This window comes from Budorcas taxicolor, chromosome 5, assembly GCF_023091745.1.
Source record: "Budorcas taxicolor isolate Tak-1 chromosome 5, Takin1.1, whole genome shotgun sequence".
NCBI lineage: Eukaryota > Metazoa > Chordata > Mammalia > Artiodactyla > Bovidae > Budorcas > Budorcas taxicolor.
This window is the reverse complement of record NC_068914.1, coordinates 75,666,275-75,690,036: the sequence shown is the minus strand read 5'-3', so window position 1 is coordinate 75,690,036 and position 23,762 is coordinate 75,666,275. Positions and strand designations below refer to the sequence as shown.

Sequence of the window (23,762 nt, the reverse complement as noted above, 5' to 3'; positions counted from 1 at the left end):
TGCCTTTTCCATAACATCAAGTTGGGAAGACCTTTGTCATTAAAGCTCAGGAAAGTGGTGAGAGTAAGGAAGGCCTGCCTGGCTCACCCAGACCTCACCAAGAAAGGGGAGCACCATCCCTTTCTTTGCCTGAATAACAGCAGGAGAGGAAGAGTAGTTGTGGGAATTGGATGGAAGGACAAGGCTTGTCTTTTTCCTCAGAACACTATCTCTGGATGAGGTCTGGCCACCTGACAGTGGGGAACCGGACACCTAAAGCAGAGGTGTCATGGGCCATGACAGGGCCCTGCCTTACAGCAGGGCCATGAGCTGTAAGGAAGGTCAAGTTCACTATGCTACTCAGACCTTTATCCTTCACCTTACTCAATGCCGAAGTCCAGAACTAGATGGGTGAGCAGACTCCAACCTATGGATGAGGGGACCCTGGTCCAACTCGAAGCACCTGAGGCACAGGGCTGGGGAGATCTGAGAGTGGGGCCTGTGTGAGGCATTAGGGCCCTCTACTGGAGTCCCTAAGTCTACTAGAAGATGATGAACATGGCTAGGTTCAGGGTTAAACCCTTTACAACTTGAGGGGCAAAGTCACAAAGCCCTCAAACTCTGGGCCCCGATTCATTTCGGCTCCCTTTTGGGGTATCATGGGAAACAGTAAACAGTGTGGAGATGAACCTCCATCACTTCACTCTCCCCAGTCCAGAGTACCCTTTACCCCTCTGCTGAAACAAAGAGCAGTCTGGAGTGGGACCAGAAGCAGAACTACCCTCACCAATATACCCTGCGCCACGGCTGCTGCACATCAAGGATGAAGGTCTGCTCCAAAGCTGCATAAAACAAGTTTAATTTCCAACCAGGGTCACAGTCATCGCGCATCCCACATTTTGAGCAAGGAGAGAGAAGGTGAGTTATTAAACATGTACAGTCTACATTCCAGAGGAGAAAAAAAGAAGAGAAAAACCAGTTCAGAACTGCAGTTACCACTATAACACCACAAACAAACTTTTAGGGGGGAACAGGGGAAATTCCCAGGGAGAAGAAAGGCTGGAACAAAGGAAAGCAAAAAATTAAACTTACCAGAGGAAAGTAGGGGAGGGAGTGGGTAGAAGTGGAATGAAACACCCAATTCCAAAAGCGCTTTTGGGTGAATGGGAATGTAGAAAGGACCGCCCCTGCCAAGGGCCTAGCAGCCTGGGATACTAACAAGATCATTTACTGCCCCCTGCTGGACAGATCCTTGAGCAGCACCCAGGCAACCTCCAAGACTGTTTCCCAACACCCTCAGCCCCACCTGTCCCTGAAGGCCCCCAAACCAAAGTGGGGAGTAGGTCTAAAATGAGAAAAACCCATGTGGGACTGACATCTAACTAGGCAGGGTCAGAGAGGGAGTGAGGCAGGAGAGGAGGCAAAGTCCTCACCAACCACAATGATACCGAGTGAGCAATTCTAAAGAAATTTTCCCAAGGAAAAGGGAGACAAACAGGCAACAGCAGTGAAGCAGGTGAGAAGGCAAAGGAAAGAGTTCCGGGAGGCAGAGGCAACAGGAGCAGGAACCAAAAAAAAAATCTGACAAAACAGAGACAAAGGCAAAGTAAAAGTATGAGGGAAGCATCTGTGGGGTCAGGGGAGTGAATACATGTTAAAATGAATCAGAAGCTCCAGCAACCCCTCCCCCGACCCTGCCACCAACCACATACACACGCATACACACAAAGGCCTAGAGCACGAGAGACCTGCATACACCCACTGCATCTTGGATAATTAACACGTCACTAAGGAGCTGGCACTGAGACACCCCTGGAACCTCTCTTTCACAGTTCAATCTGAGGTGGGGTAGGGGGTACTGATCCGCCTGTTGTAGACAAAAGTGGCAGGAAGCCTGGCCCCATGGGGTGGGGCTTGGGACAGCCCCTCTGAGAAGAGGTCCCTCAGCCATGCTATGGAGGCCCTGGGCCCTGACATTAGCAAAAAGGTTATGGGTGGCCGTCTTGGAGCTCAGGGCGCAGCCAGCACACACAGGAGCCCGCAGAAAAGCCACGGCTTCACAGAAACCGCGGAAGTCAGGAACCCAGGCCAGGATCTCAGGGACAAGTGCCTCCTGTAGACAGAGACATAGTAGCAGCAGCTTCTGAAGTACATAATAATGGAGGGAGGACTCGGAAGACCGCTGCATCCCATCAGCACCAACAATCACTTTGGAGCCCGATCTCCTCCATTCCAATGCCCAGATCCATTTATGGGAAGTGGCTGGAGAGGGCAGGGAAAGGCTGTTGGGATGGAGTAGGGAGTGACGGCAGGATGGTCTCAGGGTCTGGACACAGAAATTTCTCATATTTCAGCACACGCTGGACTAGATAAAAAAGGAGAAGAGCTGGCTTGCTGCTGAGGCCTGTGTGGCAACCCCACTCCCCTGCTCCTCAGCAAACCAGCCAGCCGGCTCTGGTGAGGCCAGCACTACCAGGGTGAGGAAACTTCTGACGAAGGACAGGTGAACCACCCAGGCCCAAGATCAGAAGACAGAAGGGGCAGGAAGGCAGGAATAGGGAAACTGATCTGTGTTTCACCTTCTCCTAATAACAAAAGAGGATGAAGACAGAAAACCTGAGCCCCTCTCCCCAGTGCCCTGGGTCCCAGATACAACCCATGGTCTTGGTATCCCTACCTCCCCGCTCCAGCTCGGAGGAATAGATCTAAGGATGAGGGGGAGGATCAGCTGAACACTCTGAGCTGATAAAGAGTGAGTGGGTTCCTCTCTCCTTCCACAAAAAGGCAGGGCAGAATGGCATCTCCTTGGGAACAGTCATCTAGCGACAAATGCCAGCCCCCTGACCTGAGTGGGGTGGAGAGAGGGATAGAGGAAGATGGTGGCAGAGAAGCTGTCATCTGCCCTGTCATCCAGGAAAACCTACCTGCAGTGGAGAGGCACCAGCCCAGGACGGGGGAAGCCTCCCCTCCACCTCCTTCCCTTTATCTCACCAGCATGGGAGGAGCAGCTAATAGACGAGAGTGGGCAGTGTCCTGCTCCAAGCCCTGAGCTGCACCCACCTCCTCTACCCGCTCCTTGGCCCCCATATATATCTCTCTATACAGGTATATACACGCGCACACATGCACGCACACACAGAGAGGCCCGTGCAATTTCCATGTAGAATAGGGGGAGAGCAGCAAAGGAAAGGAAGACGGGGAAGGGGAAAGGGGCTTCTGGGGAGAGGGAAGGGACTCAGATGCCAAGAGCACAGCAACTAGAGCCAAACGAAGCAAACCGGAGGGAACACCCCATCCCACCTTCCAAGCCCCAGAGCTTGAGGGGGGACCCACCCCATGAAACCATAACAACCTTGTTTTTTGTTTTAAATCCGGTAAATTGGAATGACTCATCATCAGGACAGCAACTGGGGACTGGTCATGGATGGGGGAGGGGAGGGCAGGGGAAGCAAGGCTGTTGCTGGGCATGCGGACATGATACCCAGGGCTCTGGCCGCACTGGCAACAGGAAGGAACAGGGCAGGGCTGGGTCAAGGAGACAGTAGGGGTGCATGGGGTGGTCGGATGGGGCTGTCTGGCTCTCACTTCTTGTTTTTGAGCTGGTTGGCCAGCCAGTCCAGGCCTTCATACAGCCCGTCCCCGCTGGTGGCACAGGTGGCCTGAATGTACCAGTTGCGGTGGCGCAGGGAGTGCAGGCCCAGCTTGTCTGTGATCTCAGCGGCATTCATGGCATTAGGCAAGTCCTGGAGCACAAGGGAGACACAGAAAGGAGCCTCAGGATCCTGCAGAAGCTTCTAGAGCACCCACCTAGCAAAGGCAGGTACACCAGCACCTTCTCCTCCTTCTTCAGTGGAGGAACCCAGAGCAAGATCCTAAAGAACCACTTTGGATTTAATCATCCTAGAAGTCCAGAGCCAAGGCACTAAAGGTCATTCCACTGAGCTGGAAACCAAGTATGGGGTTGCTAGGGAAGTGGAGAAGTGATTCAGATGGCCGACAATCAGGTCCATCTGACCCTAAGAGAGAGGGCTGTTCCACTAAAGCAGACAACAGGTGAGATAACAGAGGGGCTGGAGGTAAAGATCTACCACACCAGTCCCTCTGGACAGAAACACTGCCAAGTAAAGCCGGGATGGGGGAAGGGGACAAGAAGGGGGGCATAAAGAAGCCAGCTAATCATATCTCCTACTTTCCAAATTGGGAGCCCAGTCATAGGGTTTACACACAATGGGCTCCAAGGTCCCATGACTTCCACGGCCAGGCTGCCCTCTCTCAAACGCAGAGGCAGGGAGATGTCACACCTGTTTGTTTGCAAAGACAAGGAGCACAGCATCCCGGAGCTCATCCTCCGCCAACATCCTCATCAGCTCCTCCCGGGCCTCATTTACTCGCTCTCGATCATTGCTGTCGACCACAAATATCAGCCCTGGGGAGGCAGAGCATGGGCTGCACAGAGACGACAGATCAACTCCCCTCCCCCACCGCAAAGAGAAACACCCTCCTTATACCCTTCAAATATCTGCTCCCTCTTCTGTCTCCCATCCCTAGGAGCTGCAGCAGGGCAAGAGCTGGCGCCTGATAACCAAGAACAATGGCCACCCTCTGCTCACACCCAACCAACCCGTGCCAGTCCATGGGCAATTCACACAGCCTACCTTGGGTGTTCTGGAAGTAGTGTCTCCAGAGAGGCCGAATCTTGTCCTGGCCACCCACATCCCAAACTGTGAAGCTGATGTTCTTGTACTCCACTGTCTCCACATTGAACCCTTTGGGGAAAAAACAGACAGTGGTCACTTGGCCAGAAATACCAGGCCTGCAAACGATGCCCCATTGGGTTATTTCTGTTTCCCCCAGGCCTAGCAAAGAAAAGAAAGTAAGGCTTCCTCAGACCTGGTGTTCCCTGACTTAGCAGCATCAAGGCCAAAAAGAAAACCTAAGAGAAGCAGCAGAAGAGGACGAAGAGGGCCAGCCAGGAGGTTCCCAACTGCCTGGGTGAAACAACCTTCCCCACTCGTTCTCAGTCTGACTCTCTCTCCTGCAAAAGAAATGACTCAGCCCCACTCCTATCCCTGGGCCAGCGAGTCCGCCTCAGCCGAGAAGTGGGGCCTGCGAGGCAGAATGGAGAACAAGAAGTGGGTGACAGTCCTGGAGCCCCGAAAGCAGAACCAGCTGATGATGGTGATCTAAAGCTGCTTCCACGAGCCAAATGCTCTCCCTCCCAGAGGCAGGTCTTAACTGGGATCAGGGCCACCAAGGATCTAAACTGAAGCAATTCCAGGCCTCTGGCAGGAACATCAAAGCTCTTCACCTGCTTTTCAAACAACAGAGAACAAACCAGCTCAGTGCTTGAGGGCCACTGTTGGGTGCCAGGCCGCGGAAGTTCCTGCATCAGAGAGGGCCAGGGTAGGTGTGCAAATGGCAGGCCCAGCACCTGCTAAGAAGCTAAATAACCACTCTTCCCTGAACCCCACAGACTGTAAGGACTTGCCTGGTGGCCAGGTTGGGGATCCAGGAATAGGCCCCCTATGTGGCTCAGTGGTGGGCATGAGAGCCTCCATTGAGCTTTGCCCTTACCAATGGTGGGGATGGTGGTGACGATCTCGCCCAGTTTCAGCTTGTACAGGATGGTGGTCTTTCCTGCGGCATCCAGGCCCACCATCAGGATGCGCATCTCCTTCTTCCCAATCAGGCTCTTGAGAAGGTTTCCAAAGATGTTACCCATGATCACAGCAGTCGCTTTCTGAGGACAGTAGGGTGCAGTGGGGGCAGGGGCAGTCTGGTTCGGGCCTGGACCCTGGTATGGAGGACTTGATCCTAGGCAAAGAAATGCAAACTCACTACCGCCATCTGCTTGTCAGGACTTCATGCTAATGGGACTGGCCAGTCATGGCTGGAGTTCTCTTATGACAAACTGAGAGCCTGAGCGTACCATGAAAATCAAGGCCCCCTTAGATCCTGAGCCTTTGGGAGCAGAGACAAAGCAGGAACACTCAGGTCCCCTGCTTCTGCCAGTAATCCACCCAGGTGACACTGGATGGGTTATTTCACCTGTTCTTATCTGCACCTGTAAATGGAGGAAGTTGAACTAGACGATTTCTAAAGTCCCTTCAGTCCTGCCATTCTATACTATATCCCAAGGCATAGGGAGATCATTAATGCCTCTGCTTCCCCCAACCTTGCCCTGAGACTTCTGGAAAAGGTGGGAGAGGAGGGGATGGAATAAAGAGTGGCTCTTTGTGACTCCTGACAAGGTTCAGGCTTGTCAGGTTCCCAAGGTTTATGCTCTCAGCCCTAATCAAGAGATTCTGCTTTTTCCCTTCCTGTGTTTCTACACTTTCCTTCTACACACCAAAATTAAGCACGAAGAAGTAAGAAAGCAGCACTCCTAAGAAAAGCTGATCCTTTCCACTCTGTGAACTACCAGCTGCTAAAGCCGTATTCTGCGCATACAACAGAGAGCTGAGAGCTGGGAGGGGGGGTGTGGAGAGGCTCCCCCTCATTCCTCAGCCAGCTAGGTCCCTCCCGTGGTCCCTCCCGGGCCAGCTGCTCCACATGGTCACCTGCAATGAGGCAGTCAGCTCATTCTCTGCTTCTGTTCTCACCCTTTTCAACCTACTCTCCACAGAGCAGCCACACTGATTGTAAAACCAAAACCAGGTCAGGCTGCTCCTCTGTTCAAAACCCTCTCTGGGCTTCACAGCTCCCTTTCTGTAAAACCCAAAGCCATCCACAGCCTACAAAGTCCAGCACAGTCTGCATCCCCGCTTCTCTCATCAGGCCTACTACTCTCCCCTGGGCGTACTCCACTTCAGCTCCCCAACACTCTCCAGTCTCAAAGCTTTTGTCCCTGCTCTTCACTCTGCCTGGAAGGCTCATCTCCCAGACAGCCTTCGTGAGCTCTCCCTTGCTTCCTTCAGGTGTCTGTTCGACTGTCCCTTTATCAAAGAGGCCTTCCACAACCACCCATATCACACACACACACCTCTCTAACCCATTATTCCACTTTTTCCTCATAGCATTTATCACCATCTGACACGTTCTGTATTTGTTTCCTTCCGTACTGGTTTTCTCCTCCTACTATAATGTCGGTTCCTTATCTATTCTGTTCCCTGCTGTGTTCCTGGTGCCTTGACTAGTGCCTGGCACACAGTAGTTGGATAACTGAATTAACTCACAAGGTCTCTACTGACCTCACTAGCAGCTCACTCAGGTTAGACCACTTCTGCCTGATACATCATTGGCGGAAATGAAGGGAGCAGTTAGCACATTACAGAAGCACAAGATGCCTGTCTGCCCACTTTGCCCACTGCCCCAGACTGACAGAATCATAGAGTCATTCATTTCTTCCCTTCTTCTCTCCCATCTGGATGGCTCAGGACAGTCACAGAAATGAGTCCTTGAAACAACGAAGCAGGGGTTCAGAATCACCCATGCCAGCCAGCTCTCTGTGCCTGCAGGAGCCGATGCGTCAGCGGCAGCTTATTCAGCAATCACCATATGCCAGCTGCTGGCGTTCTCCAGAGTCTGGGAACCAGAGGCACACATATGCACACCACAAACCCAGCAGGCAAAGGAACAGGTCAAGACAGAGTGCACCCAAACCCAAGAATGTGAAAGGTGGATAGGGAGGAATCCTATTTTCAAGCTAAAGCACAGGGGTTTGGTGGGAGTTTAGTTGTTTTTTTCAAAAACTATTTTAGGTTTGTTTATTTGTTTCCTACTCTCCTCAGTTTGCAGTGAATTCCAGACTGGTAAAAAGGAGCCAGATCAACGGCCCCTGGAGACCAAAGTTCTAGTTTGTCCAAAAAACAAACAATCAGTGCTTATGGAGTGTTTCATCTTCAAAGGCCTCCGCAGACATTCACTAATAAGCCAGGCGTGGTGCTCTGGGTAGGTTCCACAGATGAGCCCAGCCCCTGACCCAGAGGGCTCACACCCCAGGGGGAGGGCCTGGCTCAACTTTAGGGTGCAACTTCAGCCAGGTCGCCCACTAGCCATCCACCCGGCCCCTCCTGCCTCAACCACCCAGGCAGACAGATTCCTAAGGATTCCTGAGGCAGGAGGGGAAACCTACCCAGCTAGTAAGATCAGATCCTACCAACTCTGGAAATCCATGGTAGTCAGACTTCTGGTTCTGATGCCTTCACTTCCAGAAATTTACACCTTCCACAAGTCCTCCTAGTTTTTATCGTTTCCCGCTCACGTGTCCTTTCCTTTAGCTCCAGATGACACTTTGCTTTAAAGCTTAGGTAATAGGCTTTGGCCCAGATTCTGAATTGAATTTATACCAGCCGTTTATCTTGCCATCCTTCATGACTAGAAGTATTGCTGATTAAATGACTTTCCAACTGTGAGTAGAGCAGTGGCTGAAAGCGAGCCCTTGCCCCAGAACATGTACACACTGTCCTCTGGTTTGCTTCTTTGCTAAGCTATCACACTGAAGTCTCGGTTCAAAAGTGGATCCCAGTGTTACACTGATTTCTTTTTTTCTTTTCTACACTGATTTCTATTTCCTGGCAAGCTACATAAAGGCCCCTGAATTACCTGAACCATGCAAGTGGCACTACGTTGTGGAGTTTTTCCTTCTAAATCTGTGCTTTTACTGTCTCCCCAATTTAACCATGTGCTTACCATGTGCAAGGACTATGCCTTTTATTTATTTTGGGTCTTTCCTTGCTCCCAGTGCCAACCCCCGCTGTAGGAGTTCAAGCAAGCACATTGGCTGATTTAAGCCTCATCTAAGGCTTCTATCATTTCTTCTGTCCTAGCAGTACTTGGTATCTTGGTGTCTCCATGTGGTGCACAGATGGCTGCTCAGCTTTCCTGTCAATCCCTGGCCATTTTCCACACACACTGACCTTAAGACTGGTTTGGGAAAGCCATGAAAGGACGAGAAGACTAAAAGTGGTAAAATTTTCTCTCGGCATTTAAAACTCAATGGGGCTGGCAGATAACTAATGAAATATTCAAGTAGTTACCATGTGTACCCCATGGCACCCCAGGGCCTTGAAATTAATGAACGTTACAACTCCTTTTTAATATAATCAGGAGCTTGACTCAGACGAACAGTCCAAAGCAAGTGTTGGCTTTCTTGTCTTGGCTTTCCTTGTTCCTGTCTGTTTCCAGATGGCATGCTGCCCCGACCACCAGGATGGTGGCAACTTTCAGCTCTGTGCCATGAACATACACCTACGGCTATATAGTCAGCTCTCACTTTCACCACACAGCAGAATGGCAAACCAACCAACCTCGGATTGTCTATGTACAGTACAGCCTATAGTCATTCTCTTTTGCCACAGATGGCACTCCTGTGTCAATAGGGCAAAATACCAGGGTTCCATGGGCTGGGAGAAACAGAAAGCAGTTAAGACTGAAGGTGAGTGGCTCAAGATGAAAAATGGAAAACAGCAGTATCTCTATAAATAAAAAGGATGTCTCAACATTCTATTGTACAGTTACAAACTTTGTTATCAGTGGTAAAAGCAGCAACAGGAACTCTAAAAATGCGTTTTAGTATAATCTGTGTTGGACTGTGCAGTTCAATCGGGCACACTGACTGATGTAAGCCTCACCTGAGGATGCCCTCACTGAGGATCACTTATGGTCCCAGATCCCTCCCCCCTAGCCCCACCCCCCCAGGAGAGGCAGGCTGCTGCTGTCACTGACTGTTCAGTCACTTGACTTGAGGCCTATCTGCCTCACACTCCAGGTGATTCTGACAGTCACAGCCCAGTCTGCCAGGCACACACCCCATTCTTTGTCACAGGCATGTGTCCTGAGACACCCCTGAGGGGATTCCTGATCCAGCAACTTTTCAGGCTGCATGGGCTCAGGGAAAAGACGACCAGAGTCTCCCAAACCCTCTGCTGCCAGGCAGAGTGCACAAAAAGCAGCTATATTCCCAGACAATTTTCAAATTGAGACTTCACTAATAAAGATGCTATTTTTAGCACAGCCCATGGAATAGACCAAAAAATTTAGGAAAACCAAAGCAGGGTCTGCCTGTATTTGGTTTCCTTAATGCAGCTGGCTTGTGACCTATGTAAACTTTCCAAATTTTTGTCTTAAGAGCACTGTAATCAGCACACAAGAACTTGTAGATTAGTATCTCAATGGCTTCTATTAAACTCAAAAGATTTCCCAAAGCCAAGAAACAGCTTCTGATGTCAGTTTCCATTCATTCATTAAACGTTTATTAAGTATAATGAACTAGGGATACAGAGGAAGAGTTTCTGCCTTCATGAAACTCAGTCAATGGGAGAGAAAGACTAGGAAACAGAGGATTACAGTGTGAGGCTAAGAGTGGGAGAAGCACACAGTATTATGGGGACAGAAAGCTAGAGCAGTTAATCAAGACTGGAGGATGAAGGCCAATTCCAAGACATGACTCTCTGGTCACACCTGAGCTGCCTCTTAAAGGAAGAATACGAATCAGTCAGACACTAAAGAACAGGGAAGGTGGAAGAGGAAAGAGTGTATGCACAGGCATAAAGATGAGTTAGAACAGTGATGAGCCAAAGCCAGGTGCAACCAGGTCATGTATGTGAATGCAGCATCGTGAGTAAAGAGAAGGGATGAGGCTGGAGAGGGAAGCAGGAGCCGGATCATGAAGGGCCCTCAGGGTAACACGGAGTAACATGATCAGATATGTGCTTTAGAAAGACCGTTCTGACAGCAGTTTAGCGACTAAGTTAGGGAATAAGGGGGAAAGATGGAGGGAAAGAGACCACTCGGGAGGTCCAGTAATAGATAAGAAATCCAAAGTTCTTAGAGGGATGGGATGGGGAGGCAGATGAGAGGGAGGTTCAAGACGGAGAGGACATATGTATACCTATGGCTGATTCATGTTGATGTTTGACAGAAAATAAAAAAAAAATTGTGTACAGCAATTATCCGTCAATGAACAAATAAATTTAAAATTTTAAATAAATAAAATTTAAAAAGAGAAAAAAAAGAAATCAAAAGTTCTGAAACAGAGATGGCAATAGAGAGGACAGGACAGATTTGAAACACCAAAATAGTAGACTTCACAGGATTTGATAGCTGATTATAGTAGGGAGAGGAGAGTCAAAGACGACTCCCAGGTTTCTGGCCTGTGTGAGTCAGTGGCACTTCTTTAGACTGGAAACACTACAGAAACAGATCTGGCAGCAAAGATGTTTGTTTTTAGATTAATTTTGAAGTGCTAAGGTCTGAAGATCGGGAGAAAAGTTTGGTCAGGGTATTTGGAATCATCTGCGTAGACAGTAACTGAAGTCCCAAGAGGAACCAGGAAGATTCAGGGTGGCAGCAGTTACTGGCTGCCTGCCCCAACAGCCATCTTCCCTTCTTTCTTCTAACAGAACCCCTAATTTGTTCAGACATTGGCAGGCAGTGGTTATGAGCTACCCCTCCCCAGCCCTAGGGTATGAAAGCTGATCAGTAAAGGCTCTGGGCATTTCATTTCTCTCACCATGATTTGAGTCACAAATGGTCAAGCACTAATTCTGGGCAATAAGATGTAAGAAAAGTCTACCGGGAATATCTGGGAAAGATTTCCTCAATCTTAAAAAAGAACATATATCAATGTTCTCTTCTCTAGCCTTTGGATGTTAATGTAGAAGGGTGAGATGCTGGAGTAACCTTGAGTATATGAAGGGACAGACACAAGAACACTAGGCTATCAGAGCAGAAAAACTTGGATCCTACCAGTGTTTAGTCGGTAGATCAAAAAAAATTGTAAGAAGAAATGTTCTACCCCTGAATTACTTCTCCATGTAGTAGACTATGTGTGCGTGTGCTCAGCTGCTGCAGTTGTGTCTGACTCTTTGCAACCCCATGGACCATAGTCCACCAGGCTCCTCTGTCCATGAGACTCTCCAGGCAAGAATCCTGGAGTGGGTTGCCATGCACGGCTTCAGGGTATCCTCCCAACCCAGGAATTGAACCTGAGTCTCCTGGGCTACAGGTATATTCTTTACCCACTGTGTCACCTGGGAAGCCTTGTGGTAAAATATACATAAATTTTACCATTTTAACCATTTTAAAGTGCACAGTTTAGTGGCATTAAGTAGTTACACTGTTGTGCAACCATCACCAGGAGGCATCTCCACAACTGTTTCATCTGCCCAAACTAAAACTCTACTTGTTAACCAATAACGCCCCTCCCCTCCCTGCTGGAAACCACCACTATACTGTTTCTGAATCTGACTGTTCTGGGTACCACCTTAATGTGGAAGCAAACAATACTTGTCCTTTTGTGTCTGGCTTACTTCACCTAGATTTCCTGCTAGATGTTTAATAAATCCTCGGATTATTTGAGCCACAGTGTGTTTTCTTTTTTCTTTTTTTTTATTTTGGCTACACTGAGTCTTCGTTGCACATGAGCTTTCTCTAGCTACGATGCTCAAACTCTAGAGGGTGGGCTCACTAGTTGCACCATAGGCATGTGGGATCGTCCCAGGACCAGGGATAGAACCCAAGTTCTTTGCATTGGAAGGTGGATTCTTAACCAGTGGATCACCAGGGAAGTCCTTCACAGGTGTGCTTTCTATCTTTTGCAACTGATACATCCTAACCTATATATCTAGAGAGAGTGTGTATGCTGAGACAGGAGAAAAGCCAAAGATAAAAACCTGGGGCACATCAACATTTAAAGCAAAAAAAGGCCAGGAAAGAGAGTAGGAAGCAACCAGAAGGGTAAAAAGGAAATCAAGAGACTAAGGCATCGGAGACACCAATGAGGAAAGAAAAAAAAAAAAGGAGGGTCAAAGGCTATAGAAAAGTCAAATTAAGATAAGGCCTGAAAGATACCTACTGAACTTAGCTACTAGGCAATCAATGAATGGCCTTGTTATAAATTAGAACATGACTAAAATTAGTCTCCACTTAACTAACAGCACTTAGGTGTGAGTCAGAATCGTTAACCATCAGTTTCCCTTCTAGTCTGAGAGGAAGACTCCAGTTCAGGATAACCTGAAGGAAGCCACAAAGTCAAGCAAAGGATTCTAAATTGCCCTGATAGACCCAAACACCAGAGAAGGGTATGGCTTTTCCCAAAGACAAACCTCAGCAAGTGAGTCAGAACAGAACTTCAAGTCTGCTTCAGAATACATGACCTAGCTAGATAAGACAGTGACCAAATAAAAACTAGACTCATTTATTTCCCTGGAACATTCCGTGGCACTGCCCCCTAATCAAAGCTTTCAGTGTCCCCTGTTCTTAGAATTTGACCAGCTTACAACTGTACCATATCCTGATATTTGATGGCTGCTCCAATGCCCACATCTCTAGCCTTGGATATCCAGTACACTGTACCTTCCTAGTTACAAAACCACTGAAATCCCATGAGTAATCAGCCTAAAGCCCTAGTAAACCTTTGCCCCAATCTGGTCCCACTGTGCAGGTCAAGATGGAGCTGCCAGTGAACAGATGAAACAGGAGGCCATGATTTGGACAAGGCCACCTGTAACAGAGCAGCCTAAGGATACAGGAGACAGGGAATGTCCTACCTTGGGGAATAAGAGCCTTCTGTGATCCCTCGGCACCTCAAACACACTTCTACTCTAGGACTCACCACAGAATGTTTTATTTACCTTGGTGTGTTTTGCTTTCCAGAGCTGGAACTTCCCAAATAATGTGCCTTTAATGTAATACAGGTCAGCTGAAGATGCTGATCCCATCAATACTGCATAGCTAGGGCTTAGAGTGGCTAGAGCTCATGGGCCAGTGATCTCGGGTTGCAAGCAACTATGCCTGTTTCACTATTACCATTTTCTCAGGACACCACGGTGGGAAAACACCACTAGACTCTCAGTCCCTTGACAGCTGGGACTGTGCCTTATTCATGTTTCACGCTCCCAGCATCCAGCTCCATGACCGATCTGTAGCTAGTGACTGATATACTTGTTGCTGAACTCAGTTCTACTGATGGTGGCAAATGCTTGTGAGGTTGAGGAAGACAGTATTCTATAAGTGATCTCCAATCCTTTTCCTGTAACTGACAAACTGGAAAAATGGCTTCCATGTTCTCAGAGCCTTAAGGTTCCTTGGATGGGATTCAGAGCCTGCCTAGGGGAAAGGGAAAACTATCTGAGAGATTCTGATTATGGTCCGCCACTCTCCACCACTACCACAGCAGCACTGCTTTTATCCATTTTATGTACTAGACTTCAAATAAGATTTTATATAAGGTAGGGTTAGACTCCTTTTTCTCAAAAAGGGGAGGATGAAGAATTAAACCACTCCAACAGAAAGCTAATGTTCTTCTGCATCCTAAATCATGTTGAAATTTAAACATTCATGCTTGACATGCTTGTGTTTAAGCTCATAAAGGGCAGGTTATGGGAATTCCCTGGCAGTCCAGGGGTTAGGACACCACAATTTCAATGCCAAGGGCCTGGGCTCAATCCCTGGTTGTCGAGGAACTAAAATCTGCCACGCCCAGTCATTTCAACTTTCTTCAGGAATATGGTGATAACCGTGGATCCCTAATATCTTGAGCCATTTCTTTTTCTGGTCCATCTGATGCAGCAGGTCCTTTGCAGAAGTCCATGACAAATCTCTAACACCTTTGTAGAATCCTTACCTCAGTCAGTTCTTTCCCAGACTATAAGACAAAGCCTTCAAACATTTGTAGAACTCTTTCCAAATGCTCCCCATGTCCCTTCATTATCCAAAAGCTTTATTAGCACTCCACCTATATTTGCAACAGATGTTGGAAAAGGCATAGTAGGCAGATTCATAGACATTGCAACTCTGGACCGTAATACAGTACACTCTGAAACAGAGGCAGACATTTAAAGGAGATATGACTAAGTGAAGAGTGGCCCAGGAAATGGAGGATGCTGAAATACCAAGATCTAAAACAATGGGACCCAGGAATCTAAACACCTGACACAGGCCAATCAGGGTGCTCTTTCATGGCAGAGTCAACCATCACCTCAGAGTCACGCTGACTTTTGTATCATGAACACTATTCCTGAGCCCCCACATCCTCACTCTACATCCCAGTTGATGGTTCAGGGCCCCTGCCTTGCTCCAGCTTCACCTCCCACTCAGGCAACAGGAGCTGCCTCTGTGAGGCTGATGCTGAAAAAAGATTTCATTGCTCATAAGCCTACGATCAGCACGGAAAGTCATGGTAACAATCACCCCTCTACACAGGCGCTTCAGGCAGCAAGTTGGTCTTTTGTAAACCTCCTCTTTTTTAAGGCAGCCCTGAGAGCTCATGTTATTATTACTGTTATGATGGTGATTATTAATAGCAGCTAACATTTACTTGAGGCTTACTATGTGTGCTTTGTATAACCCTAAGCACTTTGTATATGTTATCTCATTTAATTCCCATGCCAACACTATGAACAGACACTATCATTATCATACTCTTTACAGATGAAGAAAATGAAGCTAAGAGAGACAAATAATTTCACCAAAATCATACAACTAGTAATTACCCAATTGTGTCTGATTCCAAGGTCCACACTCTTAATTATCATACCATGTAACAAAAACGGTGAAGAAAACTATGTTGCACCCCTGAAACGAACACAACAGTGTAAATCAACTATACTGCAATTTAAAAAACGTGAAGGACTTCCCTGGTGATCCAGTAGTTAAGACTTTGCACCTCCACTGCATGGGACACAGGTTCGATCCCAAGTCAGGCAAGTTCCACAGCAGCCACACACACACACAAAACAGTGAGGAGAGTGAAATACAGTGACATGTTTTGAGTCTCAGGCCTCTTGAAATCCATTTCTAAAGGTATATGGGGGAGTAGATTCCACAATTTCCCTCAGTCATTGACTCCTTCTTAACAAACCTGGTTTTAGAGAACTTCCTTCTAACCAATAAGTCCCGCCCACTGTCCTCTGAGTCCATTTCCTCTATCATGACTCCAGTGGAAGAAGGCAGCAGAGACAAACACACTTTATGACTCCGTGCACGGAAGACTTCACTTCCACTGTTTCTAGCCTGCTGTCTGTCCTCCCTTACACTTGCATTCAGTTTAGTAATAGCAGCTACCATTCATTGCCACCAATTCTATGCCAGGTACCAGATACATACACTGGCTCCCTTCTCCATAATTATCAGGAACTCAATCTGCAGACAACTCTGCAGGACCTAGGTCTAAAGGAGAGACTCCTTTGCCCAAAACAGGGAAGCAGGAGATCTAGGATTTCTGCTAAATAATGACTCTGTGTTCTAATACTTTTCTTTAGGGGGTCTTAACTTTCATTATTCAAGACTCTTTTGTGCCTCTTAGGAAACGTGGAGAGACCAAGACCTTAATTACAAAGGGTAAAGACCTTTAGACCCTCACTCAGCTATCTTCAGGAACTCTCTATGACAGCCAAGCCATCTCTTTCTCTTTCCTTAAACTGTGGTCAGAAATCCGGAGTTCAGGACTTTCCGGGTTTGATCCCTAGTCAGGGAACTAGATCCCACAACTAAGAGTTACCATGCCCATCCTGCATTCCGCAACTAAAGATCCCAAGTGCCACAACTGAGACCCAGTGCAGCCAAATAAATAAATAAATATTTTTTTAAAAAAAGAAAAGAAAACCTAAGTTCTATTTATTCACATTCAGTATTCATGAGAGCTTACTGTGTGCCCAGGCAGTGTGAGGGACACAAGATGAGATCCAATTCCTGCACTCAAAGTTTCATCTCTTTGGAAAAGCAAGACATACGCATAAAAAATTTGACTACAAAAGAAAAAAAAAATTTTTTTTTTACTACCCAAGACAATAACTCTATGCTGGGAGGCAGGAGGAATGTTAATATGTGATACAAGAGGACCCTTCCAAGCTGAATCCAAGGTCAAAGATCCATTCTGTGAAAAGGTGGATCAGTTTCTTTCTTAGAACGAGCTTTTATAGACATCGTATTCAAACCCAAGTCTAATGCACAATGACCAATTCACTGACCCATTCCAGTCATAGCAAGTGGAGACACCCCAACAACAAGCTCAAGACAAAATGGTAGCAAATACTGTCACCACCTGAATAGGGATGGGGAAGAAGTATGCAGACACTAGCTGCACTGACCTAAGCAATCAGACTCCTGCAGCAGATCTCCTACCAAATAAAACTTTCATGCCATAGACCAGGAGTGACCCAATCCAACAGCGACGGAGACACGTTTTAAGTTACACTTCTTCCTCCCCCGATGACCTCACTATTTCTTCTCACTCCTGACCACATACCACAGTCCTCCAGGCCTAGCCAGAGGGAGACCAGCGGTAATACAAGCCAGAAAGAAGGGAACTCTCCCCAAAGAGGAGTTACAACTTGGCTAACCAAGTGGCCCGGTTTTAACAGGGAATTCCATCCTACCCCTCACCCCCACCTTCTTCCCTCAAACACTGGTGTAAGCAACGGCTCCATTTTCGGTTCCGGGAATCCTGGTACTTCCTAAAGAAAGAAAGCGGATTGGAAGACCGAAACTCAGAGCTGGCGACCAGAAGCTCCCTCCTCCTGTGAGACCGCCCCCGCTACGCCTGGGGGAGGAAAGCACCACCTCTCTTCTCTAAGCAAGACCAGATCCCCCTCCCCCTTCTGCTGCCTCCTCTCTGCTGGCTCCCCACCTGCTGCCCTCTTCTCAACATGCGGTTCCCAGGACCCGAAAGCTCAACCTCCACCAGGGGCTAGTGCCCCTGGGGTGTCCCACTAGCCTGTGTTCCAGGTTAATCCCTAACCCCGCTACGGACCCCTGCCCCACGATAGGGGGAGGGGTGTCACCATAGCAAGGCTTCTCTCTGGTCTATTACCAAGGTGAAGGCGGAAAGCGGGTAGGAAAAAGCGCTATTCCCTAGCCCTTTAATAGGAAAAGAACACAAAACAGTCATCGCCGCCCCCATGTCACCTCACCCAGGACTGCTTTCCTCCCCCTCAACCCCGACCCTTCAAAAGCCCACCTCCTGCAAGCGAGGGGCTCCTCACTGCAGCCCAGGTCGCCCCCTTGTGCGAGGCGGAGGACAAAACCGCCCCCCACCCCCACACCAGCTCAGCGTCCTTCAAATGCGGGGGCAGGCGTGTGGCTGGCCCGGCGCCCCCTCCCCGAGCTCTCGGGAGGGAAGGACCACACCGCTCCATGCCAGGCAGTGCCGGGCGGGCGAGCGAGCGGAGAGAGGGGCGAGGGGACTCCATCCTCGCAGCCCCCACCCCGAGCCTCTCCTCTACCCGGACCCGCCTTCCCTCCTCCAAGCCCCTCACCTGTTCCTGCTCCCAGCCCCGCCGCTGCGGCCGCCGCCTCCGCCCCCACAGGCTCCGCTCGGCTCTCGCTCCACTCTCTCCGGCTCCCTCAGCCGATTTCAGCGCGGCTGCTCCCCTGGCCTCGCTCCCGGCTCCCTCCTTCCTGCCCTCCACCTAGCACCGGAAGCAGCGACGGCGACAGGAGCTGTGCGGCGCACCCCCACCCCCAGACCGGGATACTTCCCACCTCCCCGATCGCGCGAGAGCTGCGCACCGGCGAGCGGCAGATCTCGCGAGATTCATCACCATGGCAGCGGCTGCAGCAGAAGCAGTCGGTATTGGAGGCGAAGTCCGGGCGGGGTCCGATGTGCGGGCTGGAATCTGTGGGCGGTGGTGGCGGAAGCTAGGGAATAGGGCTGAGACAGTGGGAACAGGTGAGAAGCCCCAGGGTTCTGCCTGTTATTTAAGGACTGAGGCGGCGTAGTGGGCGCAGTGGAGACTGGGGCTCCTTGGGCAGTCAGGAAGCCAGAGAATGAGTGAACATCTCTTGCTTTGGACCTTGCTCCTTCAGCTCTCATTTTCATTTCTTAACCAGGGATAGGTGCAGGCCTCCGAGAGCCCTCAGTGCACCAGTGTTGCTACTCACTGCTAAGGCTAGGTTGCTGGGGGGTGGGGGTGGGGGGCTCTGAATCAAGAGATCTTTTTTCATAGGGAAGAGGGAGAGTGATGAATTTAAGAGACTGAAGGAAGCAACTGGACACTGGGCCAGTTAGGAAGTTGGAACTTGAAAGATAAACAGTTGAGGCCTAATATTCAGAAGTGTGGTTTGAGAAAGTATACCTCAAGTATGAATTTTAGTATTACAAGGAAAGTGAGGGATTTTACACGTGTGTTTCTCTGTTCCTGCCTACTCCCACTTTCATCACACTCATTTTTGCACCTGGTCTAGACATGCAGCGTTACCTTGGAACAGTCACAGCTGTGATACAAGAAGGGCACTAATAATGCTAAGCACAGAAGGTTCTTGAAATGCTCTTTCTCCTCATTTACAGCAGTACAGATTTTCCTTGGCTTACAATGGGGTTACATCCCAATAAACCCATTGTAAGTTGAAAATATCTAAAGTTGAAAGTGCATTTACTGAACATCATAGCTTAACCTAGCCTGCCTTAAATGTGTTCAGAATATTTACATTAGACTACAGTTGAACAAAATAATCTGACAAAAAGCCTATTTTATAATTGTGTTGACTGTCTTATGTAATCTATTGAATACTATACTGAAAGTGGGAAACAGAATGGTTGTAAGTGTGTCAGTGGTTTACCCTTGTGATGGTATAGCTGACTAGGAACTGCAACTCACTGCCACTACTGGGCATCACAGGAGAAAGTCATAGCACATGGCCTGGGAAAAGATCAAATTCAAATCACAGTTTCTACTCAAGGCATATCACTTTCGCACCATCATAAAGTAAAAAAAAAAAAGCATTAAGTGGAACCACTATAAGTTTGGACCATATGTGTAAGGAAACACATGGTTCTTCCCTAAAGCTTGAGCCAAAATTGTCGATTTTTTTAATTTGGTTTTTTTGGGCCTTATTTCTTGTCTCCTTCCAAGAAGAACTAGACTGGTAGATAACTCTGTCTACTCCTTGTCCTCATCAATCCCTGGTATATACATTCACCAATCCCTTCCTCTTATCCCAGTCTGTTTTCGCTCTTGTTTTAACATGGAGAATAACAAAACCCTAGAATGTGAAGTCAACAGGAACTTAATTGAAAATCGTGAAGGATGAATGACAACCTATATGAGAAAAGAACCTAAAAAAGAACAAATATATGTGTATGTATAACTGAATCGCTTCACTGTATACCTGAAACTAACACAACATTAGTTTAGTAAGTCAACTATGTGTGCTAAGTCGCTTCAGTCATGTCCAACTCTTTGTAACCCTATGGAATGTAGCCTGCCAGGCTCCTTTGCCCATGGGATTCTCCAGGCAAGAATACTGAAGTGGGTTGCCATTCCCTTCTCCAGAGGAGCTTCCCAACCTAGGAATGGAATCTGGGTCTCCAGCTTTGCAGGCAGATTCTTTACCATCTGAGCCACTAGGGATGCCCCTAAAATCAACTATATGCCAGTAAAAGGAAAGGATTATTTTTTAAAAAGTTGGTGAAGGATGATCAAAAACAGACTTGTGGTTACCATATGAGAAACGAGGTGTGGGATGGGGGGGCCGTAGGGATAAATCAGGAGATTGAGATTAAAATACACACACTACTATATATATAATAGATCACCAACAAGGACCTACTGTACAGCACAGGAAACTCAAATATTCTGTGATAACCTATATGAGAAAAGAATCTGAAAAAGAATGAATATATATATATGAATAATATACATATGTATAACTTAATCACTTTGCTGAACACTTGAAACTAACACAACATTGTAAACCAACTATACTCCAATAAGATTTTTTTTAAAAGATGATGAAGAATGAGAGGACTAATGAGTATGTTTATAACAAAAAGAACTGTATCCTATCCATCCTGGGCTGTTGCCATCAAAGGCCTTTGGCAATCCTAAGCTCTGTAGTTTAAATGGCAGAAGACTCCTCCAGTGTTTTTACAGACTCCTAGAGTGGGCTTCTGGAGAAGGCAATGGCACCCCACTCCAGTACTCTTGCCTGGAAAATCCCATGGGTGGAGGAGCCTGGTGGGCTTCAGTCCATGGGGTCGCTACAAGTCGGACACGACTGAGCGACTTCACTTTCACTTTTCACTTTCATGCATTGGAGAAGGAAATGGCAACTCACTCCAGTGTTCTTGCCTGGAGAATCCCAGGGACGGGGGAGCCTGGTGGGCTGCCGTCTATGGGGTCGCACAGAGTCGGACACAACTGAAGCGACGTAGCAGCAGCAGAGTGGGCTCCATGATACCTCCAAATGATTTTTCTTTCCATTTCTTTTCCTAGATTTTTTAAGGCACACACCACCAGATTATGCCCTCGCACTGATCACCAAAATTATGCTTTGCAACTGCCCTTGTTAGTGCCTCAACCATACCAAGACGCCTTGTGAGACTCTGACAGGAGGTGACACCTGTCAGTGTTCCTGCCCAAGTCTTCAGATCCTCTCAAGGTTGAGTCCCAGGTATGATAGAAGGAAGGAAATGGTGATAGTGTTGTATAGTTAGCAGTAAGTCCCAAGGTATTTGAGTCAGAACTGATGAATGGAACTAGAGAATCTTCCAGCCCTGCTATCCTTCACCCTCTGGAGTCTGGAGAGGGAAGTGTCTATTGCAGCATTACTGGGTGCTCCCCGTAGAGCAAACAGGAGCACAGACAGGTGGGTGGCTGCTCAGCTAGCAATAAGCCAGCCACTGCCACTCCCCAGCTCCCCAGCCACTTGAAAGGCTAATGCTCTAAGGGGAGAAGAGCTGTATTCAGAGCTGAAGGAGGCTGAGAGGCCTGACTACAGTTGATCAGTCTTTCCCCATCCCTCTGGCTGCCATTGGCGCTAACCAAGGCTGAAATTTTAGCCACCCGCTCTGTGGGTTGCACACTCCCCCTCCGCCACTGACCCCAGGCCTGGGCCTGAGCCCATTGCGTGAGCCGGGAGCAGGGGTGGGGAGGGGGGTGTTGGCCTCGCTGACAAAATCTATTTGGAATTTCTCAAGGTTGTGGTTTGGGGCTTCAGTTTGCCACAGAGCATGTCTGACAAAAGAAGAGAGAAAGCTAGAAAGAGAAAAGGAGCCAAAGAGAGCACAGAGGAAGGAACTGGAGGAAAACTGAAATAGTCCTGCTGTGATTTCATTGGCCATTCTCTTCCCTCTTCCTGAGTGTGAGAAATTCCCACTCTGGCTGTTCCTTATCATTATTTTCCCTCATATCCTATGTCTATTCTAGCTGCATCCATCTCTCTCCTGCTGTCCCGTGCATACACGAAGCTCAGTCAGTGCCTAAAGGCCTACCTCCATCAAATTCCCAAACCAAGAATTCTCAGTGTGCAAGTGAAAATTTAGGACATCAAGTTTTGCCATAAAGTACTACCCTAACCCAACACCCCTTCCTCTCCTTCCTACCTCGATGGTACCTGATTTTGAGGGTAATTGGGGGCAGATATAGCTATTGCCTAGAGGTATGAAAAGGACTATTTCTACATCTCCTGGCCAAGGAGATGACCTGACAGAGTCAGCATCTTGCAACCCCATAAATAATCAGTTATTTGTAAAGTTCTAAGTTTGTGCTACAGCTTCCTTTTTTGAATTGAAAGATGATTGTTTATTTTCAATGATACTTCACTAGGAATAGAAAGAAAGTGGAATTGAAATAAAAGAAGTTCTGTTTTCTCTAGATATGAGTGCAGTCGCTCAGTTGTGTCTGATTCTTTGCGACCCCATGGACTGTAGCCTACCAAGCTCCTCTGTCCATGGGATTTTCCAGGCAAGAGTACTGGAGTGGATTGCCATTTCCTTCTCCAGGGGATCTTCCTGACCCAGGGATCAAACCCGGGTCTCCCGCATTGTAGACAGACACTTTACCATCTGAGCCACCAGGGAAGTCTCTAGATATGGTTATCTCTTAAAAGATAAAGGAGCTGTTTTGCTGAGATTAAGTGCTGAAGAGCTCTGAATAAGGAAAGACAAACTACATATGCAAATAATTCAGGGGGGTAGCATGCTGATTTTGCTGGTTTCCAGAGCAAAAAACTCCAATTTTGAGCATAGGAATCCTTTATATATGTTTCCTGTTAGTCTCGCATCTATCATCAAGTTCTCCAATTTGGAACCACAGAGAAAAGCACCTGCCATTTTTGAGTCCAGGTTCAATGGTGAGACGTCTTCAGGACCTGCAAATCCCAGAACAGAGGTGACCTCACTGTGTAGGATAGGTGTCAAAACAAACCACAGCCAAAGAACCAAATCTGGCCCTGCAGTCCATTTTTGTGAATAAAGTTTTATTGGACATAGGCATGCCCATGAGTTGAGGAAAAAAGGAAAATCCAAGCCCTGTTATAGGGCAGTGGCCAAGGCAAAATCTGGAGGTGGGGCACAGAGAACCTGAATGGGGCCTATGTTTACATCTTGAGTCCCTCACACCTAGAAGTCCCCCTGCCCCACCCAGTTTTTTCCACACTAAAAATTGTCAACTGAGTCACCTGAAGACCATTTCAAATCCCTTCTGGAATGGGGCATGATATACATAAAGTCACTGAGTGTGGGAGGGTAAGAGAATTCACCTGGAAAAGAAGCCAGGCTTGGGATCCCAAGTGTGGCTAGAAATATCACCATCTGTAGTCACCATTCCAGGAACTTAATTTATTTTTATTACAAACAAGAACCAAGAACAAGTCTCAGTACAATAAATTAGCCATTCCCACCCCTCCTGCTGAAGAAAGAAAAAGAGGCTCAGAGAGTCTTGGGTAAAATTCTTCCTTTGGAGGGTTCCCTTCAACATCTGAATGGGGGCAGACAGCTTCCCTAAGGGCCTTGACAGACAACTTTCAGGGTTTTAGAGTGCCCTGTACTGTGTCCCTTCCCTAAGAAAAACCTCTCTACCACCGGCTCCTATGATGGGGTCCAGGCTGCAGTAGAGGAGTTT

General features: G+C 47.9%; 1 protein-coding gene across 1 annotated transcript; it reads right to left on the bottom strand.

Moving 5' to 3' along the window:
- Positions 1-829: 829 nt before the first annotated feature.
- On the bottom strand, positions 830-18,323 carry ARF3 (ADP ribosylation factor 3). The gene is made up of 5 exons (XM_052639326.1): positions 18,177-18,323; positions 5,554-5,793; positions 4,635-4,745; positions 4,281-4,405; positions 830-3,722 (listed from the first exon to the last, which is right to left on the bottom strand). The coding sequence occupies exons 2-5, from the start codon at positions 5,699-5,701 to the stop codon at positions 3,561-3,563; spliced, it is 546 nt and encodes a 181-aa protein (XP_052495286.1). The 5' UTR covers positions 5,702-5,793; positions 18,177-18,323; the 3' UTR covers positions 830-3,560.
- Positions 18,324-23,762: the final 5,439 nt, after the last annotated feature.